Below are 19,752 nucleotides of genomic sequence, written 5' to 3' on the forward strand. Positions count from 1 at the left end.
GATCCAAAATAAGCCCAAATGGGCTGTCCAACCCAAATATAAGGGCCCCAAAATGAGTTTTGAGCTAAAAGCCCAAAAACTTCAAGATTGCCAAAATGGGCCTAATGATGCCATTACTCTATAAAATTTTCCATGTATAAATACAGGCCAAAAATGAACTCTAAACCAGCTCAAATGCATTTTAAATAATTTGGGAAGTATTTTAGCCCTTATTTTAATTAAAAGCCCAAACAGTCTATAAATTTCCATACCCGGACATTTTCCTGTTTCGACTCGTTTTGCCTCCATAACCTGTATTGTATCAGTCTTCTGCCATATATCCCTTTTAATCCCGAAGCTCTTGCAGCTCCTCCTTCATCTCCTCATTCTTGCTCTCGAGATTTTTATTTTTCCCTAATAGAGCCCAGTTCTCCTCCTTCGACCTCTCAAGCTCGGCATCACGAGCAGCAATCTCCACCTTGTGTTAAGTCACTTGCTCCCTCATAGTAGCATCTAGAGTCTTCAATGCGTCCGCCATCTCATTTTTTTTCACCTCAATCTCTGTGTAACCACCTTTCAGCTTGGTGTCCGACCAAAGTTAGTATTGTTGGCATTCAAAGCTTGGAACAAGCATTGATTGATGAAATCTTTCCTCCCCAAGTCGTTCATGGAATCAAAACAATAACTATCTATGGGAAAGAGATAGTGGCGAGTCACCTCTTGACTAGGCCCATCCTCTTAGAGATTGCTGTTTACCCCATACTTGCTCATAAAGTAGGCTCAGATGTCAAGAGGCTCACCAGCCTTGGTAGGAGAGGAGGAGGAAAAGGAACAAGTACCTCCCTTTGTCTTTTGATGACTTGGTGCGACAGGAGGACTCAGAGGAGTAGGTTTGTCACTAGGAGACTTTTGAGCAGTCTCTGGTTTAGGGGCTAAAGGATTTATGATTACCACAGGCCTCCCTTTTTTCGAACTATCAGTCCCAGACTTCTTCTTCATCACTTTTGCAAGTTTAGACATCTTTGAACCCTTTGCATTTTTAGGAGTCATTCCTGCATAAAAACAAAGAAAGAAAAAATAAGACATGTCAGTACAGGAACAACATTTAAAGCATTTATATGCAATATTTTCCAAAGGATGAAGAACTAGATCTTATGGGTTCTCTAAGGGGAAGAACCCGGTAACCACTAGCAATCACTAGCTTCAGGTTCACCATCCTTAACTCCTGACCTTTATCAGATCTACACAATTCAAGTCCTCAGAAGTAGGCAAAGTAAGGAGATGTCTCACAGGGTCGCTAGACCATTAGGTCGAAATACCGAACCCCCAAGCCCGACGAACAATAAAAAAATTTTGCTTCCAATTCTTCAAAGAAGATATTTTTGAAGCCTTGTAAAAAATATTGCAATCACTCTTCGCTTGGAAGAAGCAATGATCCTCATTCACCCGATGATACATACGGTAAAGCTCTCCCACTCTCTGATCCGTCAAGGTTGTTCCATCACGGCGAGCCAACTCATATATCCCACATAATAGCCTCAAATCGTTAGGATGTAACTGGATATTGGTGATCTCATAGTCATTAAACAACGACTTCAAGGGTTTGGGGAGGAAACAGAACACCAAAGCGAAAGCTCTCTCCATATAACATGATGGACTCGTTATCCAGAGAAGTGTTAGCTCGCATGTCTGTCTCGGGACAAACAACTTATAATCTGGTGCAAGATCGTACTTAGAAACTATAGTATGAAGCTCGCCCTCACTAATATCGGAAGGAACGTCGGTAACATTGATGTTCTCTAATCTACCATTCGCTTCACCCACCTCAGACTCATTTGCTTCTACAATCTCATCTTCAGAATGCTCAGCCAAAGTGTGTACGTACATCCTCGTCACTAGACAAACCCATAATAATCTCATAAAAGACAAAAGGAGGAAAGAGAAAGACAAGATAAGAAGACTTACTAAGGAATTCTAGAGAGATAAGCTCTGGAAATGAAGAACTTTAAAGAGAGAAGCTTTGAAAAACAAAAATGAAGGTGTGGGGCAAATGAGGTTAGTATGACCCCTATATGTAGAGGGGCTAGACACTGAAAGGACACCCATTAAGTAAAAAGACTCTTAAAATATCCCTCGGCAAACGAACCAATGCCTCATTTCCTTTAAAAAGGAGCTGTCTCTTTGTGACATAATCAAATGAAAAACTTCATATTGAAAAGGCGCTATAATAACAAAAGTAAAAAGTAATAATAATAAAATACACTTAATAGAACCTCTTTTTCGGACATAAATGGCCAAGAGACTGAAGGGGACTACTGATAATATATATATATATATATATATATATATATATATATATATATATATATATAGACACCTTAGGTTTATCCTCGGCAAGGGTTAATTTTACAATTACTTACTCCTCAATTTCTGAGAACCTAACAATCTCTCTCTCTCTCTCTCTCTCTCTCTCTCTCTCTCTCTCTCTCTCTCTATATATATATATATATATATATATATATATATATAAAAGTGAGTTTTATTTTTTATTTTATCCTCAAAAATAAATGTGATAGTATATTTCTTAATAAATAATAATAAATTACATGTATTTTTTAAGGAAAATTACATTTGTTTTTTGCAGAATAAATTACTAGTAGGAAATAATTATAACCAATCAAACTAAAGATTTATCAAAAATAATAACTATACATATTACCATATTTAATATTTAATTTATATAGTATAATATAATCAATTAAAATTAATTTACCTTTATTTTTTAACCAATGAAATTCAAATCCTTAAAGATATTATATTTTTAATATATGTAATATTTACCTTATATAGTATATAATATAATTTTTTATTTTATCTAATCGAATTTAGATTTAAATACAAAATTAATATAACCAATTAAAATCAAATTACCTTTATTTTTTTTTAACCAATCAAATTAAAATCCTTAATAATATTTTTGTCAATCAATAAACTTTGTAGGCATTTTTGGCAATTTTAATTTTTCCTTACCAATATTTTATATTATTGTAAGTTATAGATTATAGACTAATAGCTTATAGATTATTCGAAAATTGAATTTAATAGTCTTAAATTGTTTGATAATACTTATTTAAATATCATTTAAAAATCTTAATTAAATTAAAATTTTAAACTTCTAATTCCCAATGAGCACAAAAAGATTAAATTTTGAGCATTTAATTTTCAATTTTAACAAATATTACTATTTATTAAATATTTTAAAATTTTCACATCAATTAAATGCGAGCAAGAGTTATACACTCTCATCTACGAAAAATGTCTAGTCTCCCACTTTTGAAATACTATTATGCAATTGAAGTATTAAATTTTTAAGTTTTTAATATTATAAAACAATATTAAGATAAAATAATGATTTTACTACTAAATATAACATTAAATATAAATATGAATCTAAGGCAAATTGAAGTTGTTAATTGCATGTACAATTCAAGTATAGCAGATAAAAATTATTTTTTTTTTTCCTGCTTATTATACTTGTCATCAACTAAAGAGATGACGGTTTTTTTTTTTTTTGGAACTGAAAATGGCTCAGTTATTATTGGAATTAGAAAGTAATCTATCATATATAAGAGATGGGGAATCCATAGTCCACTCCATTAAATAAGACAAAAATGGATTGAATAGATTGATCGATGCTCTCAGCTCAAAAAATTTTTTGTCCCTTTTTATCGATTCTTAAATTGAATCCTTTATAAGTTGTATTGCTGAGTTTTTTTGTTTTTTTTGTTTTTTTTTTTTTAAATTTATTTATCTCTTTTTTTTCCACATTTTTTCCCTATCTTTTCTCTACCTCTACTGCGTTTTGTTTTTAGGAAACCTCTACGGCGTTTTTTTTATTTTTTATTTTTTATTTTTTATTTTTTATGAAACCTCTATTGCGTTTTCTTTCTTTTTCAATCCTGCATTCTTATTCTTGTTGTCCCTTTTTTCTTTTCACGTTCATATCTTTATTCTCTCCTAGTTTTTTGGCGTTTCAAATTATAAGACTTTTCCCTTTTCACTTCCCTTGAACTCAATCCTTATCTCTTCTTTGTAAGACCTCCTTTTTATTTATACTCCAATAATTACTAATTATTTTTAGAATTTTTATTTTCAAGCTATCACTAATAAATTTGGGCATTTATTAATTATCTATAAGTTTTAAATATATCCTTACTCCAATCAAAACTTCAATTAAAACGTAGCCTAAATATAGAAAAATTATAAACCAAGCAATCCAAAAAATTATCAATATTAAATTAATTAAAGAATCAAATGATTTTCATCATTAATCAAGGGGTAAAAACCGAGCATTAATAGGATTCGCATTTTCCTAACGGTGCCGTTTAGTCCCCGTAACTATTAACCTATCATTTGATTCATATAAGGAAGGTTCCACCTCCATTGATTCCTTACCATGCACGTTTCCCATATCCTTCTCCTTCCCCTTATTTTTAGTTATATCTTAGGAGTTGATTGAGGTTGAACCTCCTGATTTTTAGGAATTTCAAAATTTTTGAAAGTTTCGTTACCACCTTTAACCGCACCACCGTCCTACCTTGCTCCCTTGCTCCCTTGGGCCACAACCGTCTTGCCCCAATATAAGCATTTTTACGACTATCCACCCTCATCCATGATCCATATGCAAATTGTTCCTCGGTAACCTCTGGAATCATGAACAATTTACGGCAATAACAATCTAAATGTCCCAACATTCCACAGAAAGAACTAAATGTTGATAATCTCTCATATTTGAAAATAACCCATGTCCATTTACCGTTAGGTTTCTTCAACTGCATTCGTTGTTTTAAAGGTTTCCTAACATCCAGTCTGATACGAGTACACATTTATTCACGCATAAACTACTAAAGTTCTTCGAGTCCGACTCTAGATACTCTCCAATATAATTACCTATACTTTAGCAATTTTTTCTGACGTAAAACCTAATGAAAGATCATGCATTTGGATCCAAAAATCAACAGTTAATATTAACTCAACCTTTCGTGGATTTAGACCTCATAACAACCAGTTTCTCTGTGAAACTTCATGGCCCTTCACTAATAACCCTATCATGATTAATTTGATGGGAAATTTGAAAAAAGAAAGGAGTTATTTTCCAATTCCTTTGTCATATGCCCATAACTTGTCTCCAGATCTGCGCCATTGTCGATTTAAAAGCCATTAGTTAATCGGTTTATCAGTCAATAAACGCCCAATGATACACCATTATGAATCCTCAGACTGCACTTCCCCGGTATCGGGTTCCTCCTCTACCTCCCATATGTCTTGTACTCTTGTTCTTCTTCTAGATTTAGTTGTGCGTAAACCTCTTCAATGGGAAAAGGTTCCTCCATAGGCTTTTCTAAAATAAAGAAATAATTTAATAACAATAACTATTCAAGTACCGTATAAAATTATTTATGAGAATATAAAATAATAATTTTTAATAAAATAACAGTTGAACTTACATATTTGAAGACATAAATTATAATTTTAACATATCAATATTTCAATTTTATAAATAAATTGAATTATTGATTCAGCTCAGCCAGGTCCATTTACTAATGATCTCAATTCAACTCATTTGCAGATTCATTCTAGAACATTCTAGAATTTCAAAATGATTATAAAAGAATGCTATTTTTGTTAGCTTCTCATTTTTTCTCGGAAATATTTCGTCCTTTTCGAAGTTGCGTTTGCGGTAAAATCGATGGAGCAGCTGTCGATATCAGGAAACGAACCGACCAAGCCTGAAATGACGTCGTTGGACGAGAACAGAGCACTAGGGGCAGCGAACGTAGAGACCGTGAAAGATTCCTTGGAAGAAAATGGATCCCTCAATGACAATGAGCAATCCAAGCCATCAGAAACTTTTTCAAAAGGTACTCGTATTCTATTTTTGTTTTTGGCTTTTGAAGAAATAATTCTTTTTTTTGTTCGTAAGAAAATGAAGTAAAATAATATTAGTGCTACGAATAATACAACACCAAGCAGCTTAGCAGCTTTGACTAATATACTATTTGTTTATTTATTTATTGTCTTTTGTTCATCATCTCTTTTAATATTTTTGGTAGTCATTTTCTATATTTAATTAGTTTTTAGTTTTTTTTTTTCTCCATACGTAATGTAGCTGTGGCAAAATGACATTTTTCGAGGAAAAAAAATGGCAACAGATCAATCAATCTACTTGAGCTCCAAGAAATTGTGATTCTCTAGAAATTTGCTCACATTTTCTCGTCAGCCAAACAATTAAAAGATTAGCGTTAGGTCTTCTATATTTTTGATTATCCGGTTTCGTGGTTCCTGAAATAAGTTTTATTTTGGATCTACGTGTTGAAATTATGAGATTATGTTTAAGTTGGGAATTTATGATCTCTGTTGGTATTGGATTTTAATTAATTAGTATTAGTATGTTAATTTTTATCAAAGGTGATGTGATTGCTTCAGGGTTTCAAATTTGCAATTGATGATTGTATTGTGACATTTTATTTGCCTAAATGTTAATCGTTCTGTTGCTAAATTAGCAGTCTGTTTCGGGTGCTAATGCATTTCCTATTCTGCCTGAGCCGCTTGATGATCCCTGCCTACCCAGAGGGCCACTGAGAAACAACCCAGTCCTTTCGAACAAATTCAGAATGAAGCACTTTATAGGTGGTGCATCAACACCAGGAACCCAATACCAGACTGAAACTAATCCACATTTTCATAAGCAGGAGAGTAAGAGCTTGTTTGGTATAAAATGAGTTTTATAAAATTTCATGGGATTTATTTACAAGTCCATATTTTCATGTTTGTCGAAAATGAAAAAGCATTAGAATTTTACATTTTTAAACTCTAATCTTAATAAGAGTATGAGTCATTAAGTGAATGAATTCTAAGAACAAGTTAGTAAAAGTACATATTCATAATGAATTTGTTTAATGAAATTCATTTGCTAATGAAATGAATTCTACATGATCTGCTCCAAACACTATGTGGGACCACTACAGCTTCAGGCACTGCTGGCAAGCCCAGAGTCTCAAAAATTTCTGCCTTTATTCTAAGGATCGGAAGCTGGGAGGTATCCTTCTGTTATATGTTTATATTTTTTAATTTCATGCTTGTGTCTGTCCATTAATTTGATTTTCCCATATTTAGTTTATAGGGTTATGGCGTTGATGTAATAAGTTGGATAATTTTAATTGGCAGCATATATCAAGGAATGAAGAGGAACTGATTGCTAAGTGTCACTTTGGATATAAGGAGCTGGTCTGGGAAGTACTTGAAGGCGGTAAAAGGAGTAAGATGATAATTGAGTGGCGTGATATTATGGCTCTTAAGGCTAGCTGTCCTGATAATGAACCTGGAACACTGACCATTGTGGTAATTACATGAGTTCAACTCTCTTTCTCTTTTCATGTGAGGCTGTTTTTATATGCAGCAATGCAATGTTTTTCTTCTGTAATGCAGCTGGCTAGACAGCCTTTTTTCTATAGCTTAAGGGATACACAATACCGAAAGCATACCGTGTGGTAACCGGGACCAGATTTTACAAATGGACAGGCAAGCACACACAGGTATGATTAATTTTCCACCCTGTCACTTGTGGAGCTTTTGTCTCATTGAACCTGTTTTTGCTTTCTTTTGTATCCTTTTGAAAAGTCCCAATGTCTAAATTCCACAGCCAAGTTTTTTGTGCTGTTTATGCTTGTTTTTAACTGTACATAAACTTTTGCTTTGTGATTACTTCCCTGCGTTTGTTGTTTCCTTCACTATGCAGTTAGGTCTATCCCTTTTATTTTGGAGAGGACTTTTTAAGTAGTTAGTTCTGAATTTATTATTAACAGTTCGGATTCAAGATTCACCCCTTTTGACGATTTACTTGAGAAGATACACTTATTACTTAGCATACAAAAATCTACTATTATGGTTCTGCAGGCAACATTTTCTGCAATTTCAACAGGGGCTCTTAAATGAATATTTTGAAAGGCTCATTCAGTGTGACATGCATCTGAAGCTTTTAAGTCGACAGCCACAGATAGTTTTGGATTCACCATATTTTGAACACCTGTCATCTTTTTCTGAGGATCAAGATGAAGCAAAAGGTCAAGATATTAATCAAGTGGAGACGGATAAAGGATCTTCTATTTCTGATTTTCAAGATCTAGCATCACCATCTGCTGCTCGCTCATCTTCCCTAGAGATTGAAAAGGGCGATATTGCTGGTAAATAATCAGAGCACATATCCCAAGAAGCTCCTGCCATCTGAATTATGAAAACCTTCTGTAATTTGTTTAAAGCCATTGTGTTGCTCAAAGGTCAGGTAGTTATTATATTGCTCTTGTTTTGTTTCTCCGTATTTTTACAACAGTAAAATGATTTGTGTTGATTATTTCCAAGGGTTCCGTATTCACTTGTGTGTTAAAATAGATGGATAACTAATGTCAGTTGTCTGGATTTAGACAACATGGTAGGATTCATATCATCTCAATGCATTTTCTCAAACAGAGAACTCCTTTTCAATTGTTAATGTAATTTTTGTAGGCTAATTTAGTTCAAACAAGATGCCCAAAATTCCTCGATGCATACAAAGGCTGTGTTCACAACAGTTATTTAAATAGTTAAAATTATTTATATTTTATAGTGTTCGATAATATAATATTTAAATTAATTTTTTTATTTTTTATAAAAAGTGGACTCATGTAACGCTACTAAAATAGCTAAAGCAATCAAAACAGCCAATTTTGTAAAACAGACCCAAAAGATTTGACCCAATAATATGTTTTTGCTTGAGCTAGAACTTACGAGAATCTAGTGAAAATATTTACTCATAGACAGCTATCAAGTTACAATGCATGATTGAATACAAAAGTTCATTATCTTAATATTGCTTGTTTCTTATTATCCACAGGATCTAGTCGACTATGACATTGTGATTGGCAATCTGCCTTGAGGAGCAAAATAGAGATCATTTGCAGTCTTTTCTGTTTTTTTTTTTTTTTTTTTTTTTTTTTTTTTATTTTTTTATTTTTTCCCATTTGTGAAGGAAGACTAATATCTCATCAATTGATAATTTTTTTTTAATGCTTCTTGTAAGCAAATGACAAACGCTATGGATACCTTTTTGCTTCTAATTCAGAATTTATTCGACTTTGGTTAAGATTTCCATTTTTTTTTTTTTTGGAGCATGCCCTTTTCTTCCATTTAACAACCAGCAAGCAATCTTCACAGAATAGTTAAAAAAAAAAAAAAAGTTAAATATTATAAATTTTTTAAAATAATATTTTGTAATTATTCATTATTAAAGTTATTTGAAGATATTTTAAATTTCCCAAAAAATACATATCGAAAATCTCATTATTGCCCTTGTTTTCATATTTATCTATATATCTATATATAATTATGAAGCTAAAAAAAATCTTTAAAAAGCTTACTTGGCACCCTCTCTTTTGAACATTTCTTTTTTTTTTTTTTCTTCTATATTTTCAATATATACCTATCGCTAAAACTTCAAATAATTAAAACTTTAAAACATTTGAATTTTGAAATTAAAACTTTTAAAATTTTTATATATACACACCTGTATCTATCTATATATACTTCCCAATGATTCTTTTTTTTTTTTTTTTCACAGCGGTTTGCTTCTTATTTATTGTTGCTTTTCAATTCTGGGTTTTAATTGTGCTTTGCAATTTTTCACAATGCTGCTATAGTAATGTTTTCAGGTCAGATAACTGATATGGAATTGCCACCATATTTACCGGTGAACTGGTGTACAATTGGACTGTAGGATTAGCCATTAAGAAATGCATATTCTTCTGATCTATTAGTAGTACTTTGCTGATGTTCTTTGTCTTGCAGAATGATATTTTTTATGTTGTTCTGCAAATATAGAAATACTAAGTTTTATATGTCATGTTTCTGTGCAAAGGCACTTTTAAGTATATGCCTTCAGTTCAGACATGGTCAATCATTATAAATTTTAGTTTATAAATAAGCTCCGTTCGTTAATACGGTGTTTGAATTAGCTTTTACAAATTAAGATAATTATCATGTAACGTTTAACTTTTTGCATTTGATGAAAAGTTATTCGAACAATTAAAACAGTTAAACACTATTAAAACAGCTAAAAATTATCAAAACAACTAATTTTACGAACCGAGCCACAATATGAATATCATTAAAATGTTGTTTATGGACGGGGGGAAGGACTAAATTACATGCAAAGATCCACGCACGTAGTGATAATATAGACAAAAAATATTTGGCAAAAATAATTAAACATGTGTTAACACAATGGACAAGTGTCTCTCTAATTGAATATTTTGTCTTTACTTATTTACTTGTTAACTTGTGCATTTCCTCGTTACTTGTTAACTTGAGCCTATATGTATCATAATATTGCTAAACAAAATGGATCCATTGTCTCTTCCTCAAAATGAGGTTATTCCAAACTAAAGCTATGGACAAATCAGTTTATTTCACTGAAAAATATATTAGTAATAAAAAAATAATCATAAAGAATTTTGGATTGCTTTAATTATGTTTTTAGATTTTCTGAAACATATTCGTATAACGTGTCATTCAAGGTTTAGAAGATTAAGATACAACTCTCAAACAAAACATATTCATATAGTTACAACTATATATAAAGTTTAAGGTTGAAAGTTTATAAGGTTGAACCGTATTTTCCACAATTTTAGAATACTAATTTAATGAGTTAGAATTTATAAACTCTTTTTTAGTTTATTTTAGACATTAATAGTGTTAGATTTCAAAGAAAATTAAAAATATTATTAATATGACTATTGCTATTCTAAAATGGTAAAACTCTTTAATTTCTTTTAGACAATGATTTTTTTTTTTTTTTGTTTTTTGAGTGTTGATCTACTGTGTCTTTTAGACGATGACTTTGATTGGATGTTGATACAACATTAATGATTTAGAAATTGAGGAAGTTCGAATTAAAATAAAACTAATAATTTTATTAATTTGATTATTTTTATTTTAAAATGGTGAAACTTTTAAATTTTTATTTTCAATAATTAATAATATAAGTACTAGATTTACTGTATTCATCATTTTCAGTAATTAATAGAATTACTACAATATTACTTAGACCCGAGAAGTAGCTTTTTTTTTTTTTTTTTTTTTTTTTTTTTTTTTTTTTTTTTTTAGGAAATTTATTCCCTATAGTGGTTATGCAGGTAGTCCTATATACCAAGCTAATAAAAAAAAGATTTTCTTAAAAAATGTTACTGTTTTGTTATTATTTTCTATATAATAAATTTGTTGAATCAAAACATTGTTTGTAATTGGTTTGATATATAGAATCGTCCATACACCACGGGTAGATAAGTTTTCCTCATTTCTTAGTGTTTAAAGATAATTTAAATTATTAAACTTAATAATATTAAATATTTATTTAAACCCTTTTCAGGGTCTAATTATCAACGAAACGAATGAAAATAAAAATTTTTCATTCTATCAAGTTATAAGTGTAATAAAATTTAATTTTATAATCCTTGCAATGCACGGTTGGATCGCTAGTGAATTTCTATTCGTCTGCTAACACACATATGAAGCCCTCTTAATCCAACAAACATAACTAACAAAGAAAATTAATAAACAAATAAACCTATCACATGTACAAAATACGTCCTCAATCATGCATATTCGCAAAAAGAACTCAGGAGAAATTTCAAGAATATATATATATATATATATATATATATATATATAGTGATTATCAAACTATCACAGTCCAGACTCCGAAATAAAAAATCAAACAGAATAAAATAGAGCAATGTAAACTTGTTTAAGCCAAAGAAAATGCGTGGGGAAATTACCTCAGGTTATTCAGAGTATGATGAGATTGCTATTTTGGAGTCAATTCAACAGTATCTTCTTAACGACGATTTCCAACCCGAGGTTAATTCAAGCGAGGAATGGAGCTTCTCTAGTCTCCATCTAACTGATACCTGCATGAGCATTTGCAGTGCTTTAACCGATAATGAATGGAGCTTCCCTTGCAATCAGTTAAATCAATTTGATTCCACGGCGCTCGCTGCCAAAGAGGCGGAGCTTTATGATGCTATTGTTAGTCCAGAGGTTGTTGCTGCTGTCACTGTTCCAGAACAGGCTGCAGCGGATAAGGACAAGTTAGATTCTAGGGAATGCAAATACAAAGGGGTAAGGAGGAGGCCATGGGGAAAGTATGCAGCTGAGATTAGAAATCCAAAGAAAAATGGAGCTAGGTTGTGGCTTGGAACTTATGAGACACCTGAGGATGCTGCTCTCGCCTACGACGAAGCCGCTTTTAAAATGCGTGGTTGTAAAGCTAAGCTTAATTTTCCTCACCTGATCGGCTCTACTGATTACCAGCCTCCGGTTAGAGTGAGCCCTAAGCGGCGATCGCCAGAATCTACATTGTTTGAGGATGGCTCGCCTAAGCGGAGAAAATGAGGGATTTATTATGGTTTGGGAAGCGAGTTTCGGTAAATTACCAAGCAAGGGTCTATTTTTCTCCTTGGGCGGGCGGAGATCAGCTGGTTGGCATTCCAAGGACAATAACTGGGCATAGTATTATGTGTATTTTTACAATAAAATATGCTAAAGCTAATGAGTTTAGTATATTATATTGGATATGCCCTTTGCCTTGATAATCTTGGGATGGCCTTCTATGTTCTAAATTTGCAGCCCTAGACTTATATTTCTCATGACTTTCCTCAAGTTGGGATTCATAATCAATTCCCAACTTACTGCTACATGCTTGAAAAAATGTCCCCAGCTGGATGCTTTTAGTAAATTATCACCATTTCACCTTTCTAGCATCTCATGAAGGGGTAAAATATTCTATGCATTTAGATCTTTCATGGAATGGAACCCTATTATTATTTTGCAGTGTAACCTTGATTACAGACTTGCGGGTTTGTTGCTTGAGAATCACATCACCTCACACGTCACATGTGTCATTGCTCTGTATTCCAGTTTAGTATTCTAATGGACATTCCAAACCTCGTGGTCCATGTCGAATTTGTGGATATAAAAACCATACTACTGATACTGGTGCCGAAAACGTTACATCAACTTTTTTCCGTTCAATTCTCTGCAAGGTAACCAGCAGCAATTTTTGATTCCTGTTGCCAATTTTTCTTCAGCTGGTTCTTCGATTCTATCCACTCCGATTGCAAATTATTCTCATAGTCACTCCCTAGCTATGCTTTGGTATCCCCCAATTATCCGCCATATCACACCTGAACTTTCCACCTTAAGCATTGCCGGTGAATATCAAGGTACAAATCATCTTCATGTTGGCAATGGTCATGGTTTGGGTATAACCCACACCGGTATGACTTAATTCTCTTCTCCTTCTCGTCCTCTTTGTTTAAATAATATCATTTGTGTTCTTCAAAGCATTAAAAATCTTCTTTTTGACTCTCGAGGGATGAGATGAGATGATATCAATCCATTTTCCTTTAACCAGAGTCCTCGAATTTGAACTCCTTTAAACATTCGAAATTGAGTGCTTTGCTCTCCTTTGTGGGCCTCCCGACTTGAATTGAGCAAGTGTGCTCCCGATTAAGGATGGTTAAAAGAAAAAATCTTCTCTTTGGCCAAAAGTTTACAAAAGATAATCGTTGTTTCTTTGGGCTTTTTTTTTTTTTTTTTTTTTTTTTTTTTGTGTCAAGGATCCGGTAATAAAAAGGATTCTAATGCGAAGTCCAATTGAAGATGGAGTATACAAATTTCATCATTCAGCTACTCTCAAACACGCCATGACCTCCAATATCCCTTCTCTTAATGATTGAAATGCTGTTAATCATCAACCAGGTATTTCACAACCTCCAATATGTCATCTTTACATAAACTCATTTTTTAACTAAATAATTATCTAAAATCACATTCAATCTGATTTAAAAAAGTTTCATAACTTTGCACATTTTAGTTTATTTACTACGTACAAGTGAATTAATTTAATATATATACTATCTAAATGATATAAACTACATATTTCTTAATTCCTATAATTAAACTTGCTTAACCAGAATGGTTTGAACTAGTTGCACATTCACCTATATTCCACAGTTGCACATTGTTATTATTCATTATTTTATTCTTATATAATTCTATTAAGTATGAATGTAATTATTTTATTATATTTTCTAGATATTTACAATGTTAAAGTATGATTTTACGTGTAACAATTTTAAATTAAAATTTATCTCTATTTAAATAATATTCATATTATAAGCGAATAATGTTATTCTTAAACTAATTTTAATATAATAGGACAACATTAAAAAGCAAATATATTTAATAAAATAATTATAGATGGTAAAATAAAAAGTTATTATTAATTATAATATTACACTTCGGTTTAACAATTATTATGTTTTCGGTAAGAGTAGAAAATCTCCTTTAGCTTATATATAAGCATGCATCTGGTTAACTCATAAACTCATAATGGGAATCATTAACTATATGAAGATGAGCCTCAGGAACTTGAGAAGCCTTTATAAAAGTATCCTACCTGAAATCATGTAATATTATTAATCAAAATTCAATTGATATCCATATTACCGCCTTAATAGTTAATACCGTAACAATCATATTATATGTTATTGAATGTTTATTTGAGTTCATGAAAATCAAATAAAAGAAACAAAACTCCGGAATGTATAATTTTAAAAAAGAACTCAAATATATGTAAACCTCTAATAAATTCTGATCGGTGGAAATAAGATCCTTTTGATTTTGAATTTGATACCGGTTTAGATCAATGGTGTTAGGATCCGAACTTTGCTTTGATTAAATGTTGAGATACAGATGTATATAGATATCCTAGAGTCGTATAGTATATGCAATTTTTATGTTTATAGAAGAAATTATCCAACCGGTTTTGCAGGAATTGAATATAAATACAATATAATATAGTGACAATCAATATTTATGGAAAAAGAAAAAAAAAATTAAAATGTTGCCTTTATAAATAATAAAAATTGAAATAAAAAAATTGAAAAACTTAGATACGGATAAATAGATATTAAAAGAAAAAAATTCAAAATTTTAAAAGTGTGTGAAACAATATTTTTTTAAGATTTTTTTTAATTTTTTTGCATTATGAAAATAATCTATTTTTTGAAAAAGAATTAATATTTTAATTAATGATGATTGAAAATTTGGTTAGGATGCCAATCAGGTGGTGTTGGTCTTGTTACTTTTGAGTTCAAGTCTTCTTGATCGCAATTGTTTTTATCAATTTGGTGAGTCAAGGAAAAACTATTCTTTTTGTATATTTTTCAGTGTTATTTCGACCAATAAAGACTTTGAATGAATTAAAAAATTTGGTTAAAATAATACAATTAAATGTACAAGACAAAGTAAAAAGAAAAACTTTAATGTGTATATTTACTGTGGTTAATTGAGCGAATAATCAAAAACTCACGAGAAAGCATTTTTGATAGTTGAAAATAAATAATTTGTGGAAAAGCAAAAGAAGGGTGAAACTTAAGAGGATTACAGGAGCAAAATTATTCATTTGCTATTTCTAAGCTTTTTTCTTTTTATAAAAAGTGATTCAAATTCAAATAATAAAATATAGGACTATCCTTCAGCTAATATATATATATATATATATATATATATATATATATATATATATATATATATATATATATATATATATACATATTATGATTAAATGTCTTTTGAAGGCACTTTCTTATATATGTGTGCGTGTTTAAAAATATTATTTTTAAAATATTCTTTAATAGAGAAAATTTTTTTTTTTTTTTTAGTATTGGAGAAGGAATATGAACCCGTATTTATTGACCGATCGTATATGTACTTACCACTAAACTATATCTTAATGTGTACATAAATTCTCATTTTTAAGGAAGTATCAAAGGAGAGCTTGTAACTTTAACAATTGGATTAATCTTGATAACAAATGCCTATATATATTTTCGTCAGGCTTTTGTTTAAAATTATTTTTTATAGTAATTGGCTTTGTTGCATGCACTGTACAAAATACAAGGAGGAATCCAGAAAAGGGATCCTATCCAGCTGTGAAAAATTTAAGAATTTTTTTAAAAAAAAATAAAGAAACCAAAAGAGCTAATCCTAACTAAATTATGAATCAGAAATAGCAAAACAGGAAACATGCTTTGTCTATGACCATTTCTAATCTCCTTCAAATCAATAAATCAAATCTGGACCCTCCATCATAAACATGCCACCGACTGAAACAGATTGGTTAGATTTCTACTCAAATTTTTACCATAGAAATACACATTCATCACAAAGCTAAAAACCCATTAGTTATTTCTCCCATTGTCAAGTTTTGTTTACCCCTGTGTTGTTATTTCATTTGACGTCACTATATGACTACTAATTAGCCGTTTATCTGATTTTAATATTGGATATTTTAATTAGAGTAAGATGTATAATCTATTTAACGTGTTTTGTTAATAGATAGAAGAATATTAGAATTTCTATTTAGGATTTAGTATATGAAAATATATAACTTATTTAGGATTTGTTCGGTAAAATTAGTTCTTTTTCTAGTTGTTAATTATTTAGTAGAATTTAATTGTTCGAGTAGTTGTTTAAGTAGTTTTTCATAAAATGTTAAAAAATAAAAGTTACGGGGTTAACCTTTTATAACACGCTACTTTAAAATCTAATATTATTTCAAACGCTATATTATTGAATACTATAAAAAAATATTGTTTAGTCAAAAAGTTAAAAACTACTTAAAAAGTTGTTGCCGGAAATAGCTTTAGAGTCTGTTCGGCAAAATTAGTTGTTTTAGTAGCTGTTAGCTGTTTTAGTTGTAAGCTATTTGAGTGACTTTTCATAAAATGCTAAAAAAGCTAGATGTTACATCAGTTAACTTTTCACAAAATGCCACCATAACCTCTAAAAAAGCTAGTCCAAATGTTATATTATCGAACAACATTTTAAATAATCAAAACACTAAAAGCTATTTTATAAATTATTGCCGAACACAGACTTAGTAAAAATCATTACACATGCTTCTAAAACATAGTAGTTCAATAATAAACAACCTAAAAGGATACTAGTGTATAGAGCTTAAGTTCAATGCTCTTACCTATGAAGGCATTTTAACTGATGCAAGTGTAATGGTAAGTATTATCTCTTTTTATCAAGACACTTTAATTAAGATGAGTTATCCCTTATTTATTTATTTTAACAAAAGAGAAAAATAAGAGAACATGTGGGTCAAAAAGTAAAACACACCCGTTAATTTATTGGAGAATTACTTTAGTATGATCTTCATAATGCATGATTAGGCTCAATCCTTCAACTACGACTTATTCCCACCAAAAATTTATTTATTCTGTTGCTTTCTTTCTTAATTAGCATTCTAATTTAATATTAAAGCTTTGAATACTCTCACATTGTCCATATTAACCATACTTCCAAAAGTTTGCCACCTAACAAAAACCCTATCAAATAGAATTATTAAAGGTGTACTTGATGTCATAACTATAGCTAAGCTCATATTAATAATGCACAAAAATGTCCCTCCATTTGCATTCCTTTCTTGCTCCTTCAACCAACCAAATCTCATTACTTAATTATGTGTTTATGATATTAAACTCAAGACATAGGCTGTGTTTGACAACAACTTTTTAAGTAGCTTTTAGTGTTTTAATTGGTCAAAACACTAAACGCTGTTTTTTATAGTATTTGGTAACATAGCGTTTAAACTAGTTTGTAGAAATTAAAGTAGCGTTTTATAAAAAGTTAACTAATGTAACGTTTAACTTTTAGCGTTTTATAAAAAGTTACTAAAACAGCTATCAGCTAAACGCTACTAAAACAGCTAACAACTAATTTTGCCGAACATACCCATAATCATGTTTTAAATCTACCTCACTTGCCATTGTGTATATATGATTAAATTTTGCACAAATTTCCCTTCATTAATTCTTGAACATGAAATCCTATAGAGAATACAAGAACCAAAAGCTTCAACGAAGAAGATGCAAAGCCTTGTGTTGTAGTTGCAGGCTTAGTGTCTCTTCTTCTGAAGAAGAAACAGAGAGCTCAGACAATTCAGACCGATACGCTTCCGTTTCGAGCCTGGCTCATGCGATGGTTGAAGAAAGACTGGACCAAATGATTAGAGAAAGGCAAGAAGAGGCAAGACATAGTAAAGAGAAGAGAATGCTAAAACATGAAGGCATCAAGTTTATAATAATGGTAGCTGTGGAGAAGTGCTCTTACGATCCAAGAGAAGATTATAGAGAGTCTATGGTTGAGATGATAATGGCAAATAGATTAGAAGAGCCTAAAGATCTTCGTAGTCTATTGAATTATTACATTTCAATGAATTCTCAAGAGTATCATGGAATTCTTCTTCAGGTTTTTCCTGAGGTTTGCACTAATTTGTTTTTATATCATAAATGTCATTGATTAATATTAATTAATTTGAAGCTTTTAGATTATTATTTAGTATTTTATTAACAATCATACACATGGTATCTTGTTTTATAATTCAAGAATGATTATTATTAATTATTAGGGTATTAACTATTAGAAAAATAAAATTAGAATAAATATATATATTTATTTATTTTTTGTATTCACTTGTAGAGGACAATTTAAATTATTGAAAAGTGAGTTTTACAACACTCTCTCATGGACTCATTTCCCTTTATATTTATAAGGCAAGAAAATTTGAAGAGATTGGATTTTCAATGGAACATCTCAAAGACAAATTTGGAATTTTTACTATTTTTTTTAAGAAAAATTTGCACTATAATACTGTATTTAGAGTAGGGCTTAGTTTCAAAAAAAAGAAAAAAAAAAAAATATATATATATATATATAGGGCTAAGCAGAATATGGGAAAAGTAACCAACTTGCTTTGATTTATATTTTAATATAAAAAATAAAGAATTTTTTGGTTATACAAAACCAGATTTTTTTTTTAAATTTCTATTTCAATAAACAAGTCAGTTCGGTTTGTTTCGGTTGATTTTTGCTATTTTGATTCGGTTTTAAGTTCGGTTCATGAATTTCTATGAAATCGACTCAAACTAAATAATAAATTCCGTTTAAACCGACTGATAAACCGAACTTTTCTTGAATAACTTACCAAACCGAACCTAAATGGGTCGGTTCCTTCGCCTCTACTTCCATCTCATTAAAATTAACAAAATTTCAAATTACAATATAATTATTTATTTTTGTTTGAAGATTTGATCAATGACGATAGTAGTGTAGTTTCTTAATATATATATATATATTAGATAGGGATAGAATAGAAAATTATAAAAATTACCTCTTCTAAAAAGAGAAATAAAACCATATTTTGGTACAAGAAAAAAGAGGAATGTGAACTTTTTTTTTAAAAAAATTTATTTTAAAGGTAGAATGTGAACCTATTATTATGTAATAAAGAGAATATTAAATTATAACGATTAAAATTAAGAAATCCATCCGATGATAAAAAATAATCTACCTCTAAATTTACATGCTATCTATAACACATATATTAGAAAATATCATATGAATTAATGGATGATTTTTTTAAATATCATGAATTGAAATTTTATTTTAGTACTCATTTTTTATTTAAACGAGCGTGATATTACTGTGATATAAAAAAAAATTTACAATTATGGCAATTCTTTGGAAAAGTGTAATAATTTTCAACTATTGATTGAAACTGAAATTGCAGAATCAAGATCAAAAATTTAAAAATTGAAATCGGAATCA

The 19,752-nt window shown here is 30.4% G+C and overlaps 1 protein-coding gene and 2 pseudogenes across 2 annotated transcripts; all 3 read left to right on the top strand.

The window, feature by feature from the left end:
* The first annotated feature begins 5,633 nt into the window (after positions 1 to 5,633).
* Positions 5,634 to 8,389, top strand: LOC149496104 (uncharacterized; annotated as a pseudogene). Its single transcript, XR_016320830.1, has 6 exons — positions 5,634 to 5,900; positions 6,546 to 6,735; positions 7,008 to 7,078; positions 7,207 to 7,380; positions 7,468 to 7,574; positions 7,936 to 8,389. The product of XR_016320830.1 is annotated as an uncharacterized LOC149496104 (transcript).
* Positions 8,390 to 11,829: 3,440 nt separating this feature from the next.
* On the top strand, positions 11,830 to 12,462 carry LOC149496105 (ethylene-responsive transcription factor 1-like). Its single transcript, XM_089722031.1, has one exon. It carries the CDS (start codon positions 11,830 to 11,832, stop codon positions 12,460 to 12,462), a length of 633 nt encoding a protein of 210 aa, XP_089578157.1.
* Positions 12,463 to 17,964: 5,502 nt separating this feature from the next.
* LOC149496106 (putative transcription repressor OFP9 pseudogene) lies at positions 17,965 to 18,444 on the top strand (annotated as a pseudogene).
* The last annotated feature ends 1,308 nt before the right edge of the window (positions 18,445 to 19,752 follow it).

Source organism: Jatropha curcas, chromosome 5, assembly GCF_041381405.1.
Source record: "Jatropha curcas cultivar XTBG-Jc1 chromosome 5, XTBG_Jcur_1.0, whole genome shotgun sequence".
NCBI lineage: Eukaryota > Viridiplantae > Streptophyta > Magnoliopsida > Malpighiales > Euphorbiaceae > Jatropha > Jatropha curcas.

Bases quoted from the DNA above. Each gene is read 5' to 3' on its own strand.
- LOC149496105 (XM_089722031.1), top strand. From the start codon at position 11,830: ATGCGTGGGGAAATTACCTCAGGTTATTCAGAGTATGATGAGATTGCT.